Raw genomic sequence first — 20,130 nt, forward strand, 5'->3', positions numbered from 1 at the left:
TTCAACTGTTCGTCAATAAGAAATACGCCACCGGATACGTTGGTATCGAATACTTCAGTCATCGGCAAATTTGCTATCCGGCCCGCGGGGCGATTCGGAACTTAGAATGTGGCCCTCGTGGCCTAGTAAACTGGAGACCGCTAATCAATAGGGATTGACCATAAAATATTAAATTTTTCGATTCTTGACCCTACTGGTATAACTGGTATTTTTGCGGTGGTCAGGGGTTTACCTAGAGGTGTCATATTTTTTAGGCCTTATTTTTCATCACTTCAACACATTTTTTTGGAGAGGGCCAGATGGACTTGAAATAAATTGATTTTTCCGATCCGCACTATTACAAAACCTTTTAAAACGAGTCCAGGGAGTTCACTTGGTCCAGCGAGTTCACTTGGTCCAGCGAGTCTACTTGGAAGAAAAATGAAAATATTCATATAATTAGAGGTGAATTAGAGGAAAAGGTCAGCCTCTAATTTGCATTGCTCGAACCGCGGAAGTGAAAGCTATGGATGGATAATGACAGAGAGTTTGGTCCTAATTTTTTATTTATTCGGTGAAAATTTTTTTATTATACCTATTTTCCCATAAAATTTCCGTTAAGTATGTTTCAATGCAATTTGAATGCTGAAAAGTTCATAAATGTTGATCTCCAATCAATCAACAATTATGTTTTTGCTTTTACCATACAGCACCTCTCTGCTTCTTCTCCTTTCAGCCCAAGTTTTCAAAAAAAGTTATGGCATGATTTTCAATATTTTTAGTCTGCCGCGTGAATGATTAATTTCCATGGGAAAAAATCTACTGGACCGGGAATTCAACCGTAGACCTATGGATCTTCGGCCACTGCGCTATTCAGGCTTCTTATGCTAGAGATCATGAGTTCAATTCCTGGTCGAGAGTTAATTTTTCCCATGGCACATAATTTGCTTTGCAAGAATTGTTTAATTTTCAAAATAAATTGCATTCCTCATTCATCGTATTAGGATAATGAATTCAATGTATAGGAATTGTTTTTGAGACATATTTATTAATAACAAATATCACTCACACACTCAACCGAATCAACAATTATTATTGCTGCAGTATTTAGCACATATGTACACTCTTGGTAAAGTTTTCAATAAATAGCCATTTATTTCTGTTATGAAACTACACTTAATTTTATGTATTAAGTTACATGCGCTAACCTGAAGGTAGTCTTGAAGTAATGCAAATGGTTTATTGTTTCCAAACAAAATCGTAGAAGCAGTATATGCTTTGTTATTGATTCTTAATTCTCGTATATAACGAACAGAAATCGATGCTTTGCCATCTTTTGAATCTCTGCAAACGGCTCTCTTCTATGTACTACCTCTATCAAAGATCAAAAAAATATTCCGTATTTTTCATGACTCACGGTTTCATAATTTCTGTTGCCTATGAAATGTCCAAATTGGTCCAGGTTTGCAGAAGAGTTGTAATATTTTCAGCACAACACACAAAACGAAACATTTTCAAATTTTAAGCTAATTTCCCATCCAAACGTAATGCGCTTCCCTTAGTTCCATCCCAAGATAGCCTAAGGAGCAATGTTATGGCTTCACTCAGGGAGAAGGAATATTCATTTCACTGCATTGATTACTATCCAAAGTTCGCATAATTTATGTCCAATAAAACTGGGTAGGAATTGAATGTTCACGACATCACAATTTGTGGCAGTACTTAGTCTGCACCGTCAATGTCAAATTTCCCGCCAGTGATTTTATCTTCATTTCGTGGCGGAAATGTTTTTGGATCAAAACCTACGGTACGCCACCGCGGGTTTTGGCTTACTAGTTGTCACCGTGAAACCATCCATTCGTCATACTGGCGCCGGCGTCTGTCCCTGGATTGATGCCACCATCGCGAGGGTTGCTGGCGGCGGACTGTGGCCGGAATACATCGGAATACGGCTTCCATCTTGTGGCGTAATTGAAATATGGTTTCGACCTGGTGACGTCATCCGGATATGACCTCCACCTGGTGACGTCATATGACCTACGCCTGATGATATCAAGTTACTACCACCTGGTGACGTCATCGAAACATGGCTTCCATCTGGTGATCCATCCTTGAGCGCTTGTCGGGCCCTCGGGAACGGAACGAAAGCGGAATTGAGGCCCTGAAGAAGCAGAGGGGCCCCAGAGAAGAGGTTTGAGGGCCCGAGGGAAGAATCTTGTGCCCCACTGGGCACTTGACTTCCAGCCAATTCTGGTGGATGGCTGGTTGCGATGTCAGGGACCTTTCCTTGTTTCTCGAGGGCCCCCGGTGGCGATGCTCCTTCGGCAGGACCCTTGGCCGCCTCGCGGTCCCTTCTCTCCCGCGCTCGTCGGTTCTGGAACCATATCTTTACCTGTGGAAGGTTGAGAATACTTTTTGTTACGCTTTGATTCACACAGTATGAATAGAGAGTTCAAATTGATATTATATCCAGTGCAAATGGCTATGCTCGGACCCAAAACAACTTTCCATCGCTAGTTGGATTTGCCTCCATTCTCTGAGAGCGAGTTATAGCACCCAGACAAAAGAACTCATAGCAGGAAAACCATAACCAATAAAAATGTGACAATGAAAAAAATGAAAAATGAAATTTTTTTAACAAATCGGTAAATATTTTTCATCAGAAGTTTTCCCTCTCAGTTTCCACAATTCAGAAAAACAACAGAATTTTCATTTCTCTTTTTTTGGTCATATTAACCATTATTTTTTGTAATGGCATATGATTTTAGGCTAGGCTATAACTACGAATAGAGAAATTTGAACAGCACATACTTTTCTGTTACCATTAAAGGGAGCTCAGTACCGCAGAACTGGTCTCCAAAATTAACAGCAGTGATAATTGTGACAATTCATATGAAAACAATGCCTGATAATGGATGCATGATTTTATAACCACTGCATGGAAACTCCGGACGTATTTTTCAAATTTTCTTTCACATCAGCAACATCATGACAAGAAGCTAAAAATTCCTTCCAAATCCTTCTTACTGTCGTAATGCATATGTAAGGTAATGCAATTCATAAATGGCGATTTGAATTCTTTTCATACCCAGTATATTATAACCTTTGTTGCTATCTTTTATGGGCTGGAAACGGCATATGAGCGAGTTAAAAAGAAAAATGCTGTCTGAAAGTGTTTGTTTCCTCAAAATTTACTGCATATGAGTTATGTCTAATAATCACTGAGCAGATGCATACTCTCTACGCTCTTCTTGTCATTTCCATGAAAAGAATTTTTTTTCGTTTACCGGTTTCTAAGGAGATATGCCTCAAATGAAGTGATGAATGCGTTGTCTTAGCGTACCTTAAAGATAATAGTTCTAAGATAATGTGACCAAAATATGTTAAGTAAATAAAGTGACCATAGAGGCAACTGGAATTGCTTATACCCTTCAAAGGCATTAAAACGCCATTTCCGATGCTCATTAGTGTTTTTTCCAAGTCTCTAATTTTATTTTAAGATTAATTCACCCAAAGATTTTTCTCTCTCTAGACGAAAACGGAAAAAATAGTGCGGTTACCAGGGTGAGACTTTCGTTTTGAAAGGAGGAATTTATGTCTTGGAAAGTGTTGCTGATAGAATCGCAGTGTATTGGTTTCAAGGAAATTATGGGGACTTAGAGAATAGTGCTTAGCAGTGAGAGAACGTGCACTCAGAGGAAGACGGATGAAAAAATACAGGAGGCTCTCGAGAATAAAATTCTCAAGGACAGGGATACGATAATTTTTATCTTCAATAATATTATCTCAATTTTTGGATATATTTCATTCCATAATGAGAAAAAATTCCCGGAATTCGCACACAATTTTCTATCCCTATGTATTAAATATTTTTCTCTGTGAATTACACCCTTATTAATGTAATTACATTGATTTAGGGGGAATGTGGGCAAGGTATAGGAAGAAAAACAGTAATATACTGTATAATTAAAACAGAAGTCACTACTGCAACTATGATCTAGGGCACATCACCCGACCACCGTAAAATCTCATATTTATACAAATGAATCATGGAGTTTTCCTCTCTGTATATCAAGGAAAGGGATGCGATTTTTACTATCTTCAAAATATTTTTTCAATATTATTTTCATATTTTTTCTCATGAGAAAATAGTTTTTGATTGCGTGTATAATTCTCATTTCCTACAGACACTAAGGAATAATGATGAAAAAAGACGGAAACATGAGCATTTAGAAAGGAGTATGAGAAAAGACTGGAGGCGTTCGAGATGTGGGTCTGGAGAAGAACGAGTTAAAGCTGATCGTGGTGGATGAAGAGAGGCAGCTTCTATATGATATACGAAGGAGGCAGAAAGTGTGGATAGAGCGAATACTTAGCGGGGAAGGAATGTTTAAAACAGTGTTGGAGGGTAGACTGTTAGGTAAACGAGGGAGATGAAGGAAGAGAATAGGAGTTTAGATAGATTGAAAGGGAGTTGGCGCTACAGTGAATGGAAGACGGATGCGCTTGATGTAAGGGGAGGCTAACAGAATAGGGTGGTTTCCTATTATTTTTTTATTGCCTAAATCAAAAGATTATTACTCCTGAAGTACGCATTTCACGCTCTTAAATTTTCGAATGACGATATCTATTTTTCGCATTTGACGAAAAGTGAAAATTTTGAAGCGCGCGAAAACGCGACGGCTAAGTATGAATGCTGGGAAATGCCCGTGTGACGTATTTCTGGTTCCCGCTGCCTGCCTGTGAGGTGATCTTGAGGCGAGGCTTGAGCGCTGATACCACGCAGGCTGCTAGCAGGTAGCAGAGTACCCTGCTAGCTGGTAGCGCTTTGCTTAAATATGGATTATTACTACCTTATCAAACGAGGGAAACTTTCCGAACTTAGGTATTTTTAATGTGCGATTATTAAGAGATGTTTCCCTGAACTCTGTGCCTCATGCATGCATTGGTAATCTCTGACGATGTAAAACTCCTATCTACTCGTATAGAATCTAGGTCCCTGTGACGTCTCGTGGAGTGGCATCGCATGGCCGCCAATCTGGCCTTTTCCAAATGATGTTAAAATTGACCACTAACATTGGTTTAAACTGGGATTTCTAAAACCAAATAATTTGTATATTATGAAAACCCTAATGGTGTGTAACGAATAGCAATCAATGCATTTCGTTTTCTTTGATGAAGGAAACTACCCTATTCTTCTTAAGTACTCCATGGAAAATTTATCTGAATCGGTACATCTTCAGAGTACCGTGCAAGCCACCACCAGAGTGTGTTGAAGGGGATGATTCCACATCAGGCATATTGCACTTATCCTAGCCTTAATCATACACGCGCTCGCTTGTCGGCCAAGGGCACAGGACAGCGATATGCGGTCTGACCAGAATCTAGGAGAGTTCTAAGGACATGAACATGCTGCCATGCAAATAAAACTATTATTTAGCAATATAAAACGAAAGGTTATTGTAGCAAGTGATTCAAGTATGAGTAGTGACATGCCAAAAAATTCATGCGTAAAGTCATTATTTTCAAATATAATTAGTTATTTACGGCACATGTAGAGCCTATTTTAACGAATCAGTAGAATACTATTATGATATAAATGGTTAAATAATTGGTGTATTAAAACAAACTGACAGCAATGCTTACCCTAGCTTCGGAGAGTTGCAGGGCGTTTGCGAGCGCATGGACGTCTGCGCTGGAGAGGTAGTGTCCACGGCGGAATCGGGACTCCAAGGCCGACACTTGGCCGCTCGAGAAGGGAATCCGCGGGTTGCGACCCAACTTGCGGCGGCCCTCTGGAGCCCTCGGGGACCCTGGCACCTTCGACGAATCCTTCTTTCTAGACCCTGCGAAGTAGGAGAGAAATATTGTCACATTAGATTGGAATAGAATTTATTATTACGGGTCGATAACCTCCCTTGCGGACAAAAATTATAGTGCATAGTTTTTTAGTCAATTAATTAATTGTGTTAAAGCACAATTATGTTGCAAAATAGTAATTATGCTTTGTTCATTAATGTCCAACTACCAATAGAATGCAAAAGTGAGTCTTCGAAACAGCAATACACGATTTCCATCTTCTGTAGAAAAACACAATTGGTTTGCAATGTTAAGTCTCCAAAAAAGCATGTATGCAATTATACATGAAAATAATGAACTGTTTTTAGCTTGATAATGGTACTATGTGCTGAAACCGTAATCAGTCTGTAGGAATTTTTCCATGTTTCTCATTTCAAAATGGGTATTCAGAATTTTCACAAAATATATCCCGACGTTATCTTATATAAATTTTAAGCATTGCACACAATAGCACTCTCATGTATGAATTTGAAATAATATTTTATAATATCCATATTTAAACATTAGCACTTTGTTTTTTCATTGCAGCCAGGTAAAGTATTCCTAGAAATGACAAAGACGGGGCTAGAAAAATAGGGTAGCTGCGTGGGTTTGGAAGTTATCCCGCCTCCCATAATCAGAATAATATGGATAATGATTGAGATTTATCTATATACCTGTGGATTCCTCCAAATACATGATTATCACTCGCAATGTATTGTATTCGCGAATCGAACCTTTACCTGAAGTTACGAAATTGTTCAATTCCGGTCAAGTAATTAATTAAATGCGGTATAAGTGGTAACACTACTGAGGGAGTACCTATATGTCGACGAGTATTTTATCCAGACAGGTAAATTCGATAGGAAAACTCATAAAGTAATGTTTTAGATCTTTTCAACGAAGGATGCCAAATTTAGTATAGTATGTATGTAAAGTAAAATTTCGTAAGACGTCACTTCAATCGATGTAAATATATTTCACTGAAAATAAATTTATCAGCGCTTATTTCTTAGAAGTCGCCTCATTAATATAAATAAATTAATCTTAATATTCAGCGATGCATAAAAAAACATTGAAATCATCACCTCCGCTGATTCATGCGATCTCCTTTTGAAATTAATCGATCGATCTGGCATTTAATTGAAAATTCATGCCGAATGAATATATTCAACCTTTGCATATTTTCAGTTTTTTTTATATAGTACCAAATAAATTTTTTGCTATATTATTAATTTGTTACTAAATAAAAAATCTGTGAAAATTCAGAAAGGTTATATATCTCATGCACCTTCCGAAACCTTTGATTTTTGATCACCAGATTCCCGAGTTGGAGCAGGAAACGTTGGCTAATATGGAAAATTAAACCCGATGGGAATCCCGAAAAGAGTTTACCCACATTTTTCGCCGGGAAAGCATTAAATCATATTTCATAAGAGATCAATCCTCAATTGAATATCCCTTAGCGAGGATAGCCCAGCGCGGGGATGCGTATCCCTTGTGACTTCGCCGGTGCGGTAGGCAGCATTTCCGGGCGGCCGCGCCGCCGGACTGCATCTTCCGCCGCGCCACTCAACGCACTGAGGTCTGCCCTAATGGCGAGGTGAAGAAGTCGAGCGGAAAAGATATGAGTGTCCGATAAGGAAGGGCCAGCAGGCGATTGGGGAGCCCCTAGCGGCTGGGAGGGGAGGTGCGACCCACTGCGTCTCCTTACGATTCGAAGGATGAGCATAAAACGTCCGAAAAATCATCTTCCGAAAAAGGACCAAAGGATGACCTAAAAATTTCCATAAGGAGTGGAAATTTTGTGAAGAAATATGATCCTGAAAAGTATTGGACCGTTGTTTTCTGAAGAATTCTGAGGTAGACTTCCATCGCAATGAATTACTCTAAAGAGGCGTGTAATTATTCAGGCAACATTGATGCTTATACATATACAAACCGAGTTATATCTGGCTAAATATTTTTGGAACTTATATTTTTCCTATTTTGAATGCGATGTGTTTTTTTTGTGGTTATCATAACCATAATAGGTAAAAAATTATCAATCAAGAAATCAAGAAGCTCTTTGCACGTAAACATTATTCTTGCCTCTTTAAACTCAGAGACGGATTGAGTAATACTCAATGGAAGACTATTCTGCCGTCTGTCGACTCAAGGTGAAGGTTGGTAGCTGGCGATATCATATACTTTTTTGAGACTTAAAATTATGTATGTGATACTTTATTCAGATTTGTCCAATCAAGTTTTTAAAAAAAGTTTCAACATATTCTGATATACTAGGAATAACATTCCAGAAGTAACATTTCGTTGCTTTTGGGCATGCTTCTACGTTGATTAAATAGTGCTGTCAGTACTTTATGATTTCTTTGAAATTTCTTTGGCCTTTACCCGGACGGTTTTCCAGTTTTATCAAGGCTTAAGTAGTTAGGCAGCATTATTAAGTGAATTAAAATTTCCCTTACTATCGCATTTGGAAGTATGATTGCAATATTTTAATTCCACTTGGAATGATCGGATTTTAGAATTTTTTAGCAAGAAATTAGCCTCTTGCAATAGAGTAAGGATGAATTAATGGAATAAATTATAAAACTATTTCGAATTTAAATTATTTGAAGCATGAAACAAAGTTTTGGATAAGAAAGTTTTAATATACGATAAACAAAACTAATGAGACACTTAATGCAAGGTAAAGATAAATTGTAGTTTTGTGTAGAAATAAGAAGTTTTCATGATAAGCAAGAGCCAGTGTAATATTCTAAAATAATGAGTATTTTATACACCGTAAAATAGTTCCTGTTTCGCAATGCGGGATAAACAAGAATTTATAGTAACGAACGGCGCGATTTCTGAAGTAAAAATGCGTAGTACAGCAAGGCCTCTAAAAACAATGAAGCTTCATTGTTAAACAGACGAATTCGCGCACGATAGCACATCGTCGTCTTTTAATTTTAAGCGATACCCACTATAATATTTTCAATTTGAGGTTCATCGTTGCCAACAGGATCAATCCGAAGATTGGTTTGAATCTCAATGCTCCTTTCACTTCTAGGTACTCCTATCATGTTCTCTCCACTTACTTTCCCATTAGTTAATCTATAATCGCACGAATAATTGCCTGTTTAACACTCTTCATTAGCTGTTTACAGTCAAATGTTCTCATTTGGGAACATATATATAAAAATTCATGAAAATTATATTTCTAATCTGTGATTAATTTTATAGCTTTTGTTATGTAAATAAAGTATGGAAGTATTTTTTAAAGTGAAGTGCATTGATTGTGTATACATTGGTCGTTAATTATACCCTTTCAAAATTGGTTATTTTCATCACCTCTGTAGTGAGGATGCGGTTCATTCGATATTTTCCCTGCACTCGCTCTCCAGTAACAAATGCTCATTTATTCAAAAGACTGCAATATTAGGGTGGTCCTTATTTTGAAAGCTTTCGAGTTTCTTATGGGGCGCCCCCCAGTTTTGTTCTATTCGATGAGAAAATAAATCATGAAAATTCTTTTTGGAATCGGATCCAGGGAAAACGTGCCGCATCGCAATTTAAGTTTTGAAATTTTGGTATTTTTGGGTGTTTTTCGGACATAAGTGAAGATGATGTCACTCTCGGGTTATTCTATCATTTTTTGTCCCCTACAACGAGTCGTTAGACATTTGCAGAGTATCACCTCAAATTTCTCTCATTAGGTTCCTTAGATATCGCACCGAGAGTGAGCGCGCGCCACCCCAGTCAGACACTTTGGGTTGCACGCGGGTTGCATACTCTCAATTTTGTTACTCATTCTCACTCGTCGTAAAATCCTAAATCTCTTTAGATAAACTTTAAACTTCGCCAATATGACATTGTTCAACTTAGTTTTTTGGTCAAGTGTAGTATATTATTATATTATTTTTCAAGCAATAGCAAAATTTTGTGGCTTGTTCCCATTTGGGAATATGCTTGAAAACGCATTTAAAAAAGTTTTGTTCGGGATTTCTTTCATAATATCTCTTCATCAGCTGTAAAATAAATCGGATATGCAAAAAAATTTAAAATTCTGTTTGTAAGTTAGTTTGGGCTTCAATGGGTTAGTTGCTCAAAGTGCTTTCCGAGGCCTACCTCTGCTGGCTTTCCCCTACACCTATCCTTCAACAATAGTTCACATCAGATCATCGTGTCTCATGATACAGCGGATTAAATTTTTCCGTCCTCTAGCCAATGTTTTCAACAGGCTTCCCTTGGTGTCTTTCTTGAACTTCCACACTTCTCGCTCAATTTGTGATCTGGAAAATAAACTGCAACCAAACTAGATAATCTAGTCTGCTGTAGTATTTTTGACCCAGCTAGCAAAAACCGCCAATAGCTGAGCTCTCGAATCTTGCGAGCCAACAATTGTCGTGTGGCTACAACCTCGTCGCGTGTCATGCGAGTCACGCGTGGCTTGTTAATGATCGGGCGTGCCGTCGTATTACGTGATAACTAAGGCGTGTGCACGAACCGTGAAGCCATAGCGGTGAAAGAATGCCGAGACACTGCACCTCAACAGGTTATCGTGGAGTCTTATTATCGTGGCTTCTGAAAATGTGGTCGCACACAAAGGCCTGGAATCGTATTTTTTTAAATCACTCGGTGGATGCAGAGGAAAGATAATTGGCGACGAAAAACCTCATCATCATGCAGCCTTTTTCTCACAACTTTGTAGTGAAAAAAATGTTACAGTTACCACCCTATTTTCATGAGTTGGTGATTTCATTGGAATGCTGGCTCATTGTCTACTTCAGAAGAATCCGATTCTTGACTGAAAAAATAGTTACATGAGCTAATAAAATTGAATTATGTGAGACGGATACGTGAGGCCGAAGAGAGTGGAGGAGAAGCGATGAGTCGTTCGGCATGAGTCGATGACATCATCAACTTATCTGCGATAGGGTTGAGCCCATCAATTTTTCACTTCAAATAGCTCAAGAAGTAGGTAACGGATCGAAAAAAGGTAAAATATGGGTTTCTTTGATTTGTTAAACATTATTGCAGTCGACAGCAATAAAGAATTGGAGGACGAGCCCATTCTTTCGGGTTGCTTCAAAATTGCCCCCTTAGACATTCGTCGGAGTTCTTCTAGTCAGACGTTTATTTACTCCAAGTAATCAAGAGTGCTCAAGGTAGCAACGCAAGGTAACAAAACAGCTAAAAGTTGAGGCTTACACTGAAATCGGCAAAATTAACTTCAGTTAATAGAAAAGGGAAATAGAAAAAAAGTGCAAATGATGTACCTATTAACAAATTCAGTCAATCTCCTTACTTATACTTCCTTGTGATTGTAAATTGTAACGGAAATAAAATTTTCAATAGAAATGAAGAACATATAGGCAAACACAATAGTCCAAATAATTATATTGAAATAGAAAAGAAACTCCAGAATTAGCAAAGGAAATGCAATTTCCTTTCGAGATTGGCACTTGAGCGTTGGAACCGATTAAGGCTAACCAAATAAATTTGAGTGTAATTTACAAAGTTTCAATGTATATACTTCGCAATTAATTCGAGGTTCTTCAAAGTAAGCCAAAGCAAAGTGAATTCAAAGCGAAGCATTGAGGATATGCAAATGAAATTGTTAAATCAGAAAATCAGCTCTGTCAGGGATTAATTGAACCGGGATTTTGACATTTCAACATTACGCGCTTGCGTAGAAGCCGTAAATGACTGTCTTGCTATTTATTCTGGGTGTAAATTAGGTGATAAGAGGGAGACTACTGTTCTTTTGAAAAGTCGTAATACCCATGTGAGAAATATTGTATCTCGGAAATCACTTCATCGGTTAATCGGTAATAAAATTAATTAGAAATAGAAGTAAATTTATTATTATGTTTTCTCTATATTCAAAGAAACTCATTCTTGCATAAACCGGCTTTGCATGAAGAAAGGCACGGATTTTGGCGCTCGGAAAACGATCTCTCCACTTTGAACACTATTTTTTCAATAACTTCTTCATGTAGTGACTTGATGGTGGATGTAATTAAGGAACGGTCTCTTGTAGTATTCAGTTTCTGATAGTGTATCCCTTCTGCTAGGAGGGACGGGCGATACGCTCATCTTCTTAGGGTTCCAAGAATCAAAGTGCCATTCCGTTCATTATTGCCACTGTATATAGGACGTTTTTTTCAGAAAGAATCTGCTATACTTCAGGATGTGGTAGGGGAGACAATTATTAGCATTTTTTGTCCATAACCTTGGGGTCGTACATCCTTAGTTACTGAGCTTTGGCAACGCAAGCACTTTTTGCTGCAGTTGCCATGAAAACTTTTTTCTTGGATATCCAGGCTATTTGGCATTTTATTTAATACTCTGATTTTTAAGGACATTAAATAATTAAGGTTGGACTATAATGTGCGATAGTAATTGCCTAAAACTATTAAGTTTTGAGCTTACCTATATGAGAGCTTTGAGCGAGTATCATCAATACCATTGCGCAATCTCACCCATTTTGAGATTGTTTCTTACAATCATGATCGCATATTTTGGTACAACCTTAGTCATTTAATGTCCTTAAAAATCTAGAGCATTCTATAAAATTTCGAATAGCCTGGATGGCCAAGTAAAACCGTTTTTATGGTAACTTCGAAGTGCCTCCAAAAATGCTTACGTTGCTATAATTTAGAAACTAAGGTAGCTGCGACCCCTTATTTATGGACAATGAATGCCAAAAATTGTCTCCACGACCACCTCTTGAATTAATGTAGATTCCTCCTGAAACACCCTGCATACATTGTTTTGCCGGCTTTGAGCAGTATTTTCTTTCAGCGGCTCCCGATTGGTTAGGCCGTCACCTCTGACTTTCAATTGATGTTCCCACCTTCTACTGATAATGCAGCTGGTGTCTCTACAATTGCCGTTACGCCAAATCTGGATGGCTTCTTTTACTATTCGATTCTAATACCCGTAAGATCGAGGATACAGGAAAAAATTAACAATGGAATCGACTATTTGTCAACAAAGTTGTAATTTTGTTGCCGTCTGAGAAACAATGTGGTTTTAAGATGACGAGCTAATTGAAAATTTCAAATAAATCTAGAATAATTTAATTAATTTTTTGTTGCTAACTCCACCACATTCATCAATCGTTCGAAAGGTATATTTAAAGCGACTTGTGTCACTGGGAGTACACCCTGAATAGGATCTTAAATATAGCTCTTCGCCATTTACAGCCTTTCTCCTGCCATGAATCCTTCTTCATCATTTGGGGATCATGGGGGGTTCAATATGTTTATGCTACAACGTAAGTATGACATATTATGATGCTTATAATACTCATTGATATTAAGTTAAGAAATTGAAAACTGGGGTAAGTACAACCATTTTAGTCTAAATATCTTTATGCTATCGGACTAAAACATGGAGAAAGATCCTTCAAATATTATATTTGATATGCCCGAGAATGCAATGGCAGTGATTATTCCCCAATTTGATGAATAAATCATTGGTGGACATTGTGCATTTCGTGAATGCTAAAACTTAAAAACACTATTTATACTTTCTTACTACTAGCACTTAAATACTTCTTCCAGCTTTGACCGAATGTGGCGAGTTGTCCGCTTATTAATTACATTTGGGGTTGTAATTCACCAAAGCTATGTTACACATTATATATGACCAGAGTTTTAATAACGATGAACAATTAACAGTCGTATTTTTAAATCCTTTTGTACTGAAATAAATACTTACAATATTGCACGATTATAAAATTTATTTCAACCTATGTTGAAATGTTACTACATCATCTTCAAGGTGATGTATAAAATTCAAATGAATATCATAATCGTGCGTAAAATCGTGGAAAATGGCATATATTTATATCAATATGGAAAAATTCCTCTTCGTCACGCTTGTATCTTCGGATTGTATTTATCCTTTTGAATTTTCCGTCTCGTTTTAGAATTAATTACACACATAATCTACAGGCGATAATGCATATAATTTCCATGATGATAAAAACTGTTATTAAATACTGTAAAAATGTGCAGATTTTTAATGTCATCCCCAGAATAAAATCAGTGAAAAGAATCCATTTTTAAGCCACTATTTTAGCTTTTTAGGTAGCGTAGGTCTAGTGAAAATGCGTTTTTTGTATATTTAGAAATTTTGTATATTGGATTCTTTCGCAATTCCAAACTGAGGAAGATATAATTCTCTAAAAACTAAAAGCCCAGAATTTGTAAAAAATAATTTTTGTGGATGATTTAAACATGAACTTAGTAAAATAATGCTTAAAATTAATGCTTAAAATCTCCGAAGAAGGTAAAAATGATTTTTATTAAGCTGACTTAATATTTATCCATTAATTTTTACAAGTCTTTGGTGAGAGTACTTTTGAAAACCAGAAAAAATTAAAAACGAACTCTGTAAAACTGCAATTCATAAAGGTATTAAAGAACTCTGAAAACTTACAGCCCATAAAGATTTTCGGTAGAGTGTTATTGGGAAAATGATGATTTGGAAATATTTACAAAAATTAAGGTCAAATTAACAAAATCGTGTGGATAATATTTCATGCGCTCAACGTGACTCACTTGGCAGTTTTGGTGGATGATATCTCGTGCACTGCAGCCACTCGAAGCGAGTGGATACCTCCGGGTGCTGCTTAGCCCTCTCCTCCTCTCCCGGCACTGGGTTTCCTTCCTCTCTGATTGCGCAGCTCCTTCCGGCCTTCTTCAGGATGTGCTCGATGCTGAAGTCCGAGGGCCTCTTGATGGCGCCACCGCACTGCACTTCGGCGCCTGGTGCCTCCTTCGTAGTTGGTGACTGCATGTCCCACTGGAGAGGAACAATGTGTTGCCTTCGAGTTGTATGGTCCAGTCCACGTCTATTCCTGGATTGGCGACGTTTTGCAAACCGTCGGCCTCCGAAGAGCAGGGATGGTGTTGGCCACACGCTGTTTACCAAGACCGGCGTGTCGCCCGTTTGGGGAAAAGGACCCACTGGGCCCCTCGGCTCTTGAGGCCCCGGGCGAGGGCCTTGCGAAACCCGGCCGTAAGAATCACTTCGGGCCAATCTTTTCCGTGTCCACTTCGAAAATCACTCGGTATTAACACTCACAGCAGGAAACCTCACTTATGATAGCTTTTCCAAGTCAATGCTTCCAGCACGCAGAATATAGGAAGGCAGATAAAAACGGTCCACTTGTAAAAAAAATCCTCTGCCTGATTTTCCAATGTATTTGGCCTAGTACATCCGCCAAGAATACTGACTACGGTACTGTGATTTGAAATGAGAATGAACGCTACCCTGTTATCTTCAAGCTGTTTGAATAATGAAGGCTCAAGTGAATTAATATGTTACGTTAGTTTAATTCCAAGTCCTAGCACCGTATTTGGCGTAGCGGAAAAAACATTTCTTTCGGACGTCTTATAACTCGGCAATGAAGTCTTCAGGGGTGAGGTGAGGCGATGTGAGGTCTTATCTTAATAAATATTAAGCTACTGCTCATTACTTTCAGAGGATGAACACTTTTCTGTTTCTCTTAAGACCAATGTTTGTTCACCGTTGAATTGTAGCTCAATGCTATAAGTATGGCCGTCTTGTAATATTCAGTCCCTACTAATTATTTCGCGCTCTAAGGGCAATTTCCCTGAATAAGTCTGAACTCTCTCCTATGAAGATCTAATAGGCTACACGAAGCTCTCTCATGCTACGAGCAGATATACAGTGATAACCCCGTATTTTCCGAAGATGAAACACATTTTTGTCTTCCTCGTCGAGGAGTCTGCGTACCCTGGCGTGAAGACCAAGAGGTTGGCTTCGGACGTGCTTCCGACCGACGAATCCTAAGTGCCTCGCTGGAAACCCGGCGAGTTCCCCGATGAATGTGGAAGATCCTCTGGTCTCCTCACAACTGCCGCTGATGGTACCTCTCTGGCACCCGCAACCCTCACCCCCTAACATTTCCCCTACCAGAGACCCCTTTTCCCCCCCTTAAAAGTGCAAACTTGGGGGTGCTGCTAAGGTAACGCGTGGAAAACCATCCCCCGCCCCTATTCTTTCGCTGAAGTCGGAAGGAACCTAGGGGCGGGTGCCCCTCCCCTCAACCCTTTCCACCTTCCCCCCCACTTACTCTGGACCACCAATCACAGCCGCCCGTCCCCCGAAATCGGGTTCCCCGAGACGAGACCCCTCTCCTCTTCCCCCATATTAACTAATAAGCATTTACACTCTTTATCTGCCGGGGCAGTGCGGTATAATCTGCTCGGGAAGTGCATACATGAGCGCATTGAAGGTGCACTCGTTTCGCAAAAAAAAAAATAATTCGGGTAATATTGCCTAAACATTATTATGAGCACTCATTTCCGTTGTTTGTGGCCCTAAAATTGTTGCCACCAAGGCATTTGTATTTATTCAAATTGCTTAAATTGTTTTTTGCCAGAAAGGGAAATATGCCGAGTGGATGTGGTAAATATAAATATAATTTAAGGAGTAGCAAGCAGACCTAGGTTAACGTTATATAAATGGTGACTTCCCGTGAAGACTTCATCGACGAGATTCGCCGGGAAAGCACCAAATCCTTTATGATATAAACGCTGTTTTCTTTACATGGGGCCAAAGTTATTTCATTTACTGCCCGTTAGAGTTAAAAAAATAAATCCTCAAATGTAATTTTACGACTTGCCAAAGACTGACTTTTCTCGCAAGAAATAATTGAAAATTTATTTGATGTTATTTATTTAAAAAACTCATGTATTACTTACTGCATTATTATTTATTTATTGGCATACATTTTGTAATTTTATGGTGGCTCAATTCTGGTCCATGACCTTGGAGGCCACCTAAAGCTCCTTCTTTTTGATATTTTTGTATTCAGATGTAAAAATAAAATGTAGGAGTAGATAAATTATTATTATCATTAGTATTCACTGGTTGAATCAATATTACGCTACGGAATTACCGTTTGGGGAAGTACTGCACAATACTATCAGGACACTCTGTTAAAAACAAAAAAAAAATTCTCAAATTAATTCACGCAGGGATTAAATCAACAACAAATCATAAGAATGCAGGAATATCCCTCATGGGTTCTCCTGAACATAATAAATCTTTGTTTGAAGAACTCGGTATACTAAAGGTTACTGACCTGTACATTTATGTGTTAGTAATTAATAATTATTTCAACAATACATTAAAGATTCACAAAGATTACAACCACTCCATGGAAATGAGAAATCTTACTCATTACTATGTACCGAAATATAATAACAACTATGGTAAAGGTGTAATGAATATTAAAATCCCAATGGCAATAGACCAGTTACCAGATAACTTGAAGAGAATAAAAACTATTGGGGAATTAAAAAGTAAACTAAAAAAGCACCTACTGGAGAGATCGTAAAACTGATGTCTTATAATTTCTTAGATATGTTTTTGAGTGTCATAATGTAATACTCCTATGTGGCTAGGGAATTTAGGAATACTTTTATGCTCAAATGTATGTTGGGGTATATGTATATTGTCTGTGTGTAAAAACTTAATAAATGTTTTGTAAGAGTAAAGATAATAATGGAACCTGTTGATAAGCTTAATGCTTAGCAGGACCATGAAAATGCAAAAATAATATGTCTTTATTCAAATGTAAATATTTAGCGAACTTAAATGTTTCATTGGAAGATATACTTAACTGAATGAATTATATAATGTCAATATCATATTTTTCAGATAATATTTTATATATTGTAACATTTTTAAAAATTTTGTAATATGCAATGCAATGTGACTACTTATTTGAATGGATGTTAACGAATGGTTAATATTTTATAGGTATGGAACTATTGTTTGAAAAAATTTTAACTTTTAAATGTATTATTTAAACAATTTATCCTTATAATAAATGTATATTATTATATTATTATTATCATCAACATCATCATCCAACTGAAAACCTAAGGTGGAATAAAACGCCTTAATATTGAAGTATTACGAAGTAGGACACTCATTATGTTAGAGTGATGGCATTACTACATAATAATAAATAAATTATACCTTTAATAATGTCGGTTACTGGTATTAAACCTGGCCGTTTTAACAAAAATCTCATCCGTTTCACCTCAATATAAAAATCCATCTTGTAATCCGAAAAAAAATTACCCACACCTGCCGAGCAAAGATATACTCACAAATATATTATTTTTTCTTATTTTATTTTACCAAATTACATAGCTAATAGGGTAAATTGAAAGTATTGGTCTTCAAAAAATATTTGCATTTAAAGTGCCCTGAGCCGCCAAAATTGTGAACACGGGACATTATATTAAAAATCCAACTTTAATTTTGGGTACCAATGTACATTTGAGTTCTTTACATTGTCAATAATAGTTTCCCTACGCATAATTATACGGAACGATGCACTCTATGTAATAGCAGTAATGACAATTATTTGAGGGAAGGTTAACAATGATAACTTTATTTGCACGCTTTACATTGGAAACATGAAAATGAAGTGGAATGACTAAATAATGAAATCCTAAAAGTGTATTTGATAAAATAAATAGCCTCAATGTCGTGTATGTATTTTAAACATTATAATTTCCTTTTATATACGGCACGGTTTTTATTGAAAAGCAATTTTCAAGCTGAAGGATTTATACTATAGATAGAGTATTAACATATTTAAGTTTTACGAAGTGCCGATACTCTTGCAATAAGTTTAATTTTAATGGGCATTGTTATTTATTCAAAAATTACTAATTTAGCTATTACAATTCTATGCTTAGCTATGCTGTATTCATGTATGGAGGTTTTTTTTAGGCCTAATCTTATAAAATTCTACCATATTTATATACTAAAAGTCACCATCAAATTTCCATAAATGCTTCAATTTCATGATCGGTTTAAATACCTTTTGTATTACCTGCTACTACAATACGATGTGAAATATAACAAAAGTTTGCTAAAGAAGGCCATTAAGATCCGTTTTACCAAAAATTATTTTAATCTTTAAGACACACGTTTATATAAGCAATGCGTGGTATCTTATTTCAAAGAAAAGAAAGAAAAACGATGGAACAAGTCCTCTTTTTACAAATTTCTAAGATTTTTCCGATCAGTCAGGAGTAACTGGAGCAACCTGATTGTCGTAATAGTCAATGATTCAACTGTACATCTCAACGGATCATTGTGTCATCAAAATAATTTATTAATTGTCATGACGATGAACGAGTCGTCGGTAGAAACATTGAAATGCAGGAAATCCCTAAAGATTTCACCAAAATTATTCGCCGGGAAAAATTACGAAATATTTTGTATTGAAACAACAGTGGTCTGTCTGTTCCCCATGGATATTGGACAAGAGCACCGTCGGATATCTAAAATGCCAGATAACTGGAAATCACTGATAAAACACAATTTCAATTCCCAATAAAACACAACGCAAAGAAGCTGTTATATTGTATTCATGCATGTATAAAATACATGTATTGACATATATTGTATTATGCACTACATTAGTACACACATACAATTGAAGTGTTGACGTAAATTAAAGCTACAATGGAGAAAAATAAAACTTCATTAAAGTATTGTATTGTTTCGTTTCGACAGTCCACATTATTCCATTGGAGTGGAAGTCTCCCCTCACAGCCAGCACTACTTTCCCTACTTTCTGAGTTAGGATTAGGCTCACATGCGAGCTAGACTATTCGAAATTACCGACCTACCCGCTCGTAGCTAGCTGCCTGTATAAAAACGCCGGATTACTGACAGGGCCGGGGAAGTGAAGTGCTGGATTACAGTGGGAGTACTGTAGTTGTGAAATTATAGTTTTGTGGAGAATTAGCCAGTAACCTATACTTTAGCATCTAATATTCTTTCGTTGTGGTTTTGTCTTAAACTGAATTCGGAAGGAAACATTGGGTTGGGGGTAGAGTTGGTTACCTATCCCCTCCCCTTCAACTCTTTCGTCTTCCTTCCCCCCTCCCGCTACCCCTGGACCGCCAATCACGGCCCCCCGTTCCACGAAACCGGGTCCCTCCGTTGAAAAACCCCCTTCCATCTCCCACCGCTGACTAATTAGCCGTGAAAAGAAAGGACCCCGACGTCAAACATGCTTGACGGACATCCAAGCCATCTTACCTGCGCCCAAAACCTCACCACCCCTCCCCGTGTTCCCCTTTTCCAGACTCCCCTATTCGGAAGAGCACGGGTCCACAGAATACGGACATCCATGCGGACATTCGGCTCCCGACTACATAGACGCCGCCGCTACGATAACATTGCCTTTACCTCCGGTCAGTTCCGAAGACGACAATGGCCCCGGAAAACTGGCCCTTCCGAAGCGTTTGGTTA

The 20,130-nt window shown here is 37.6% G+C and overlaps 1 protein-coding gene across 1 annotated transcript; it reads right to left on the bottom strand.

Moving 5' to 3' along the window:
* Positions 1–1,840: 1,840 nt before the first annotated feature.
* On the bottom strand, positions 1,841–14,763 carry LOC124167609 (homeobox protein MSX-1). The gene is made up of 3 exons (XM_046545589.1): positions 14,373–14,763; positions 5,626–5,792; positions 1,841–2,371 (listed from the first exon to the last, which is right to left on the bottom strand). The coding sequence occupies exons 1-3, from the start codon at positions 14,608–14,610 to the stop codon at positions 1,841–1,843; spliced, it is 936 nt and encodes a 311-aa protein (XP_046401545.1). The 5' UTR covers positions 14,611–14,763.
* Positions 14,764–20,130: the final 5,367 nt, after the last annotated feature.

This window comes from Ischnura elegans, chromosome 11 (assembly GCF_921293095.1).
Source record: "Ischnura elegans chromosome 11, ioIscEleg1.1, whole genome shotgun sequence".
NCBI lineage: Eukaryota > Metazoa > Arthropoda > Insecta > Odonata > Coenagrionidae > Ischnura > Ischnura elegans.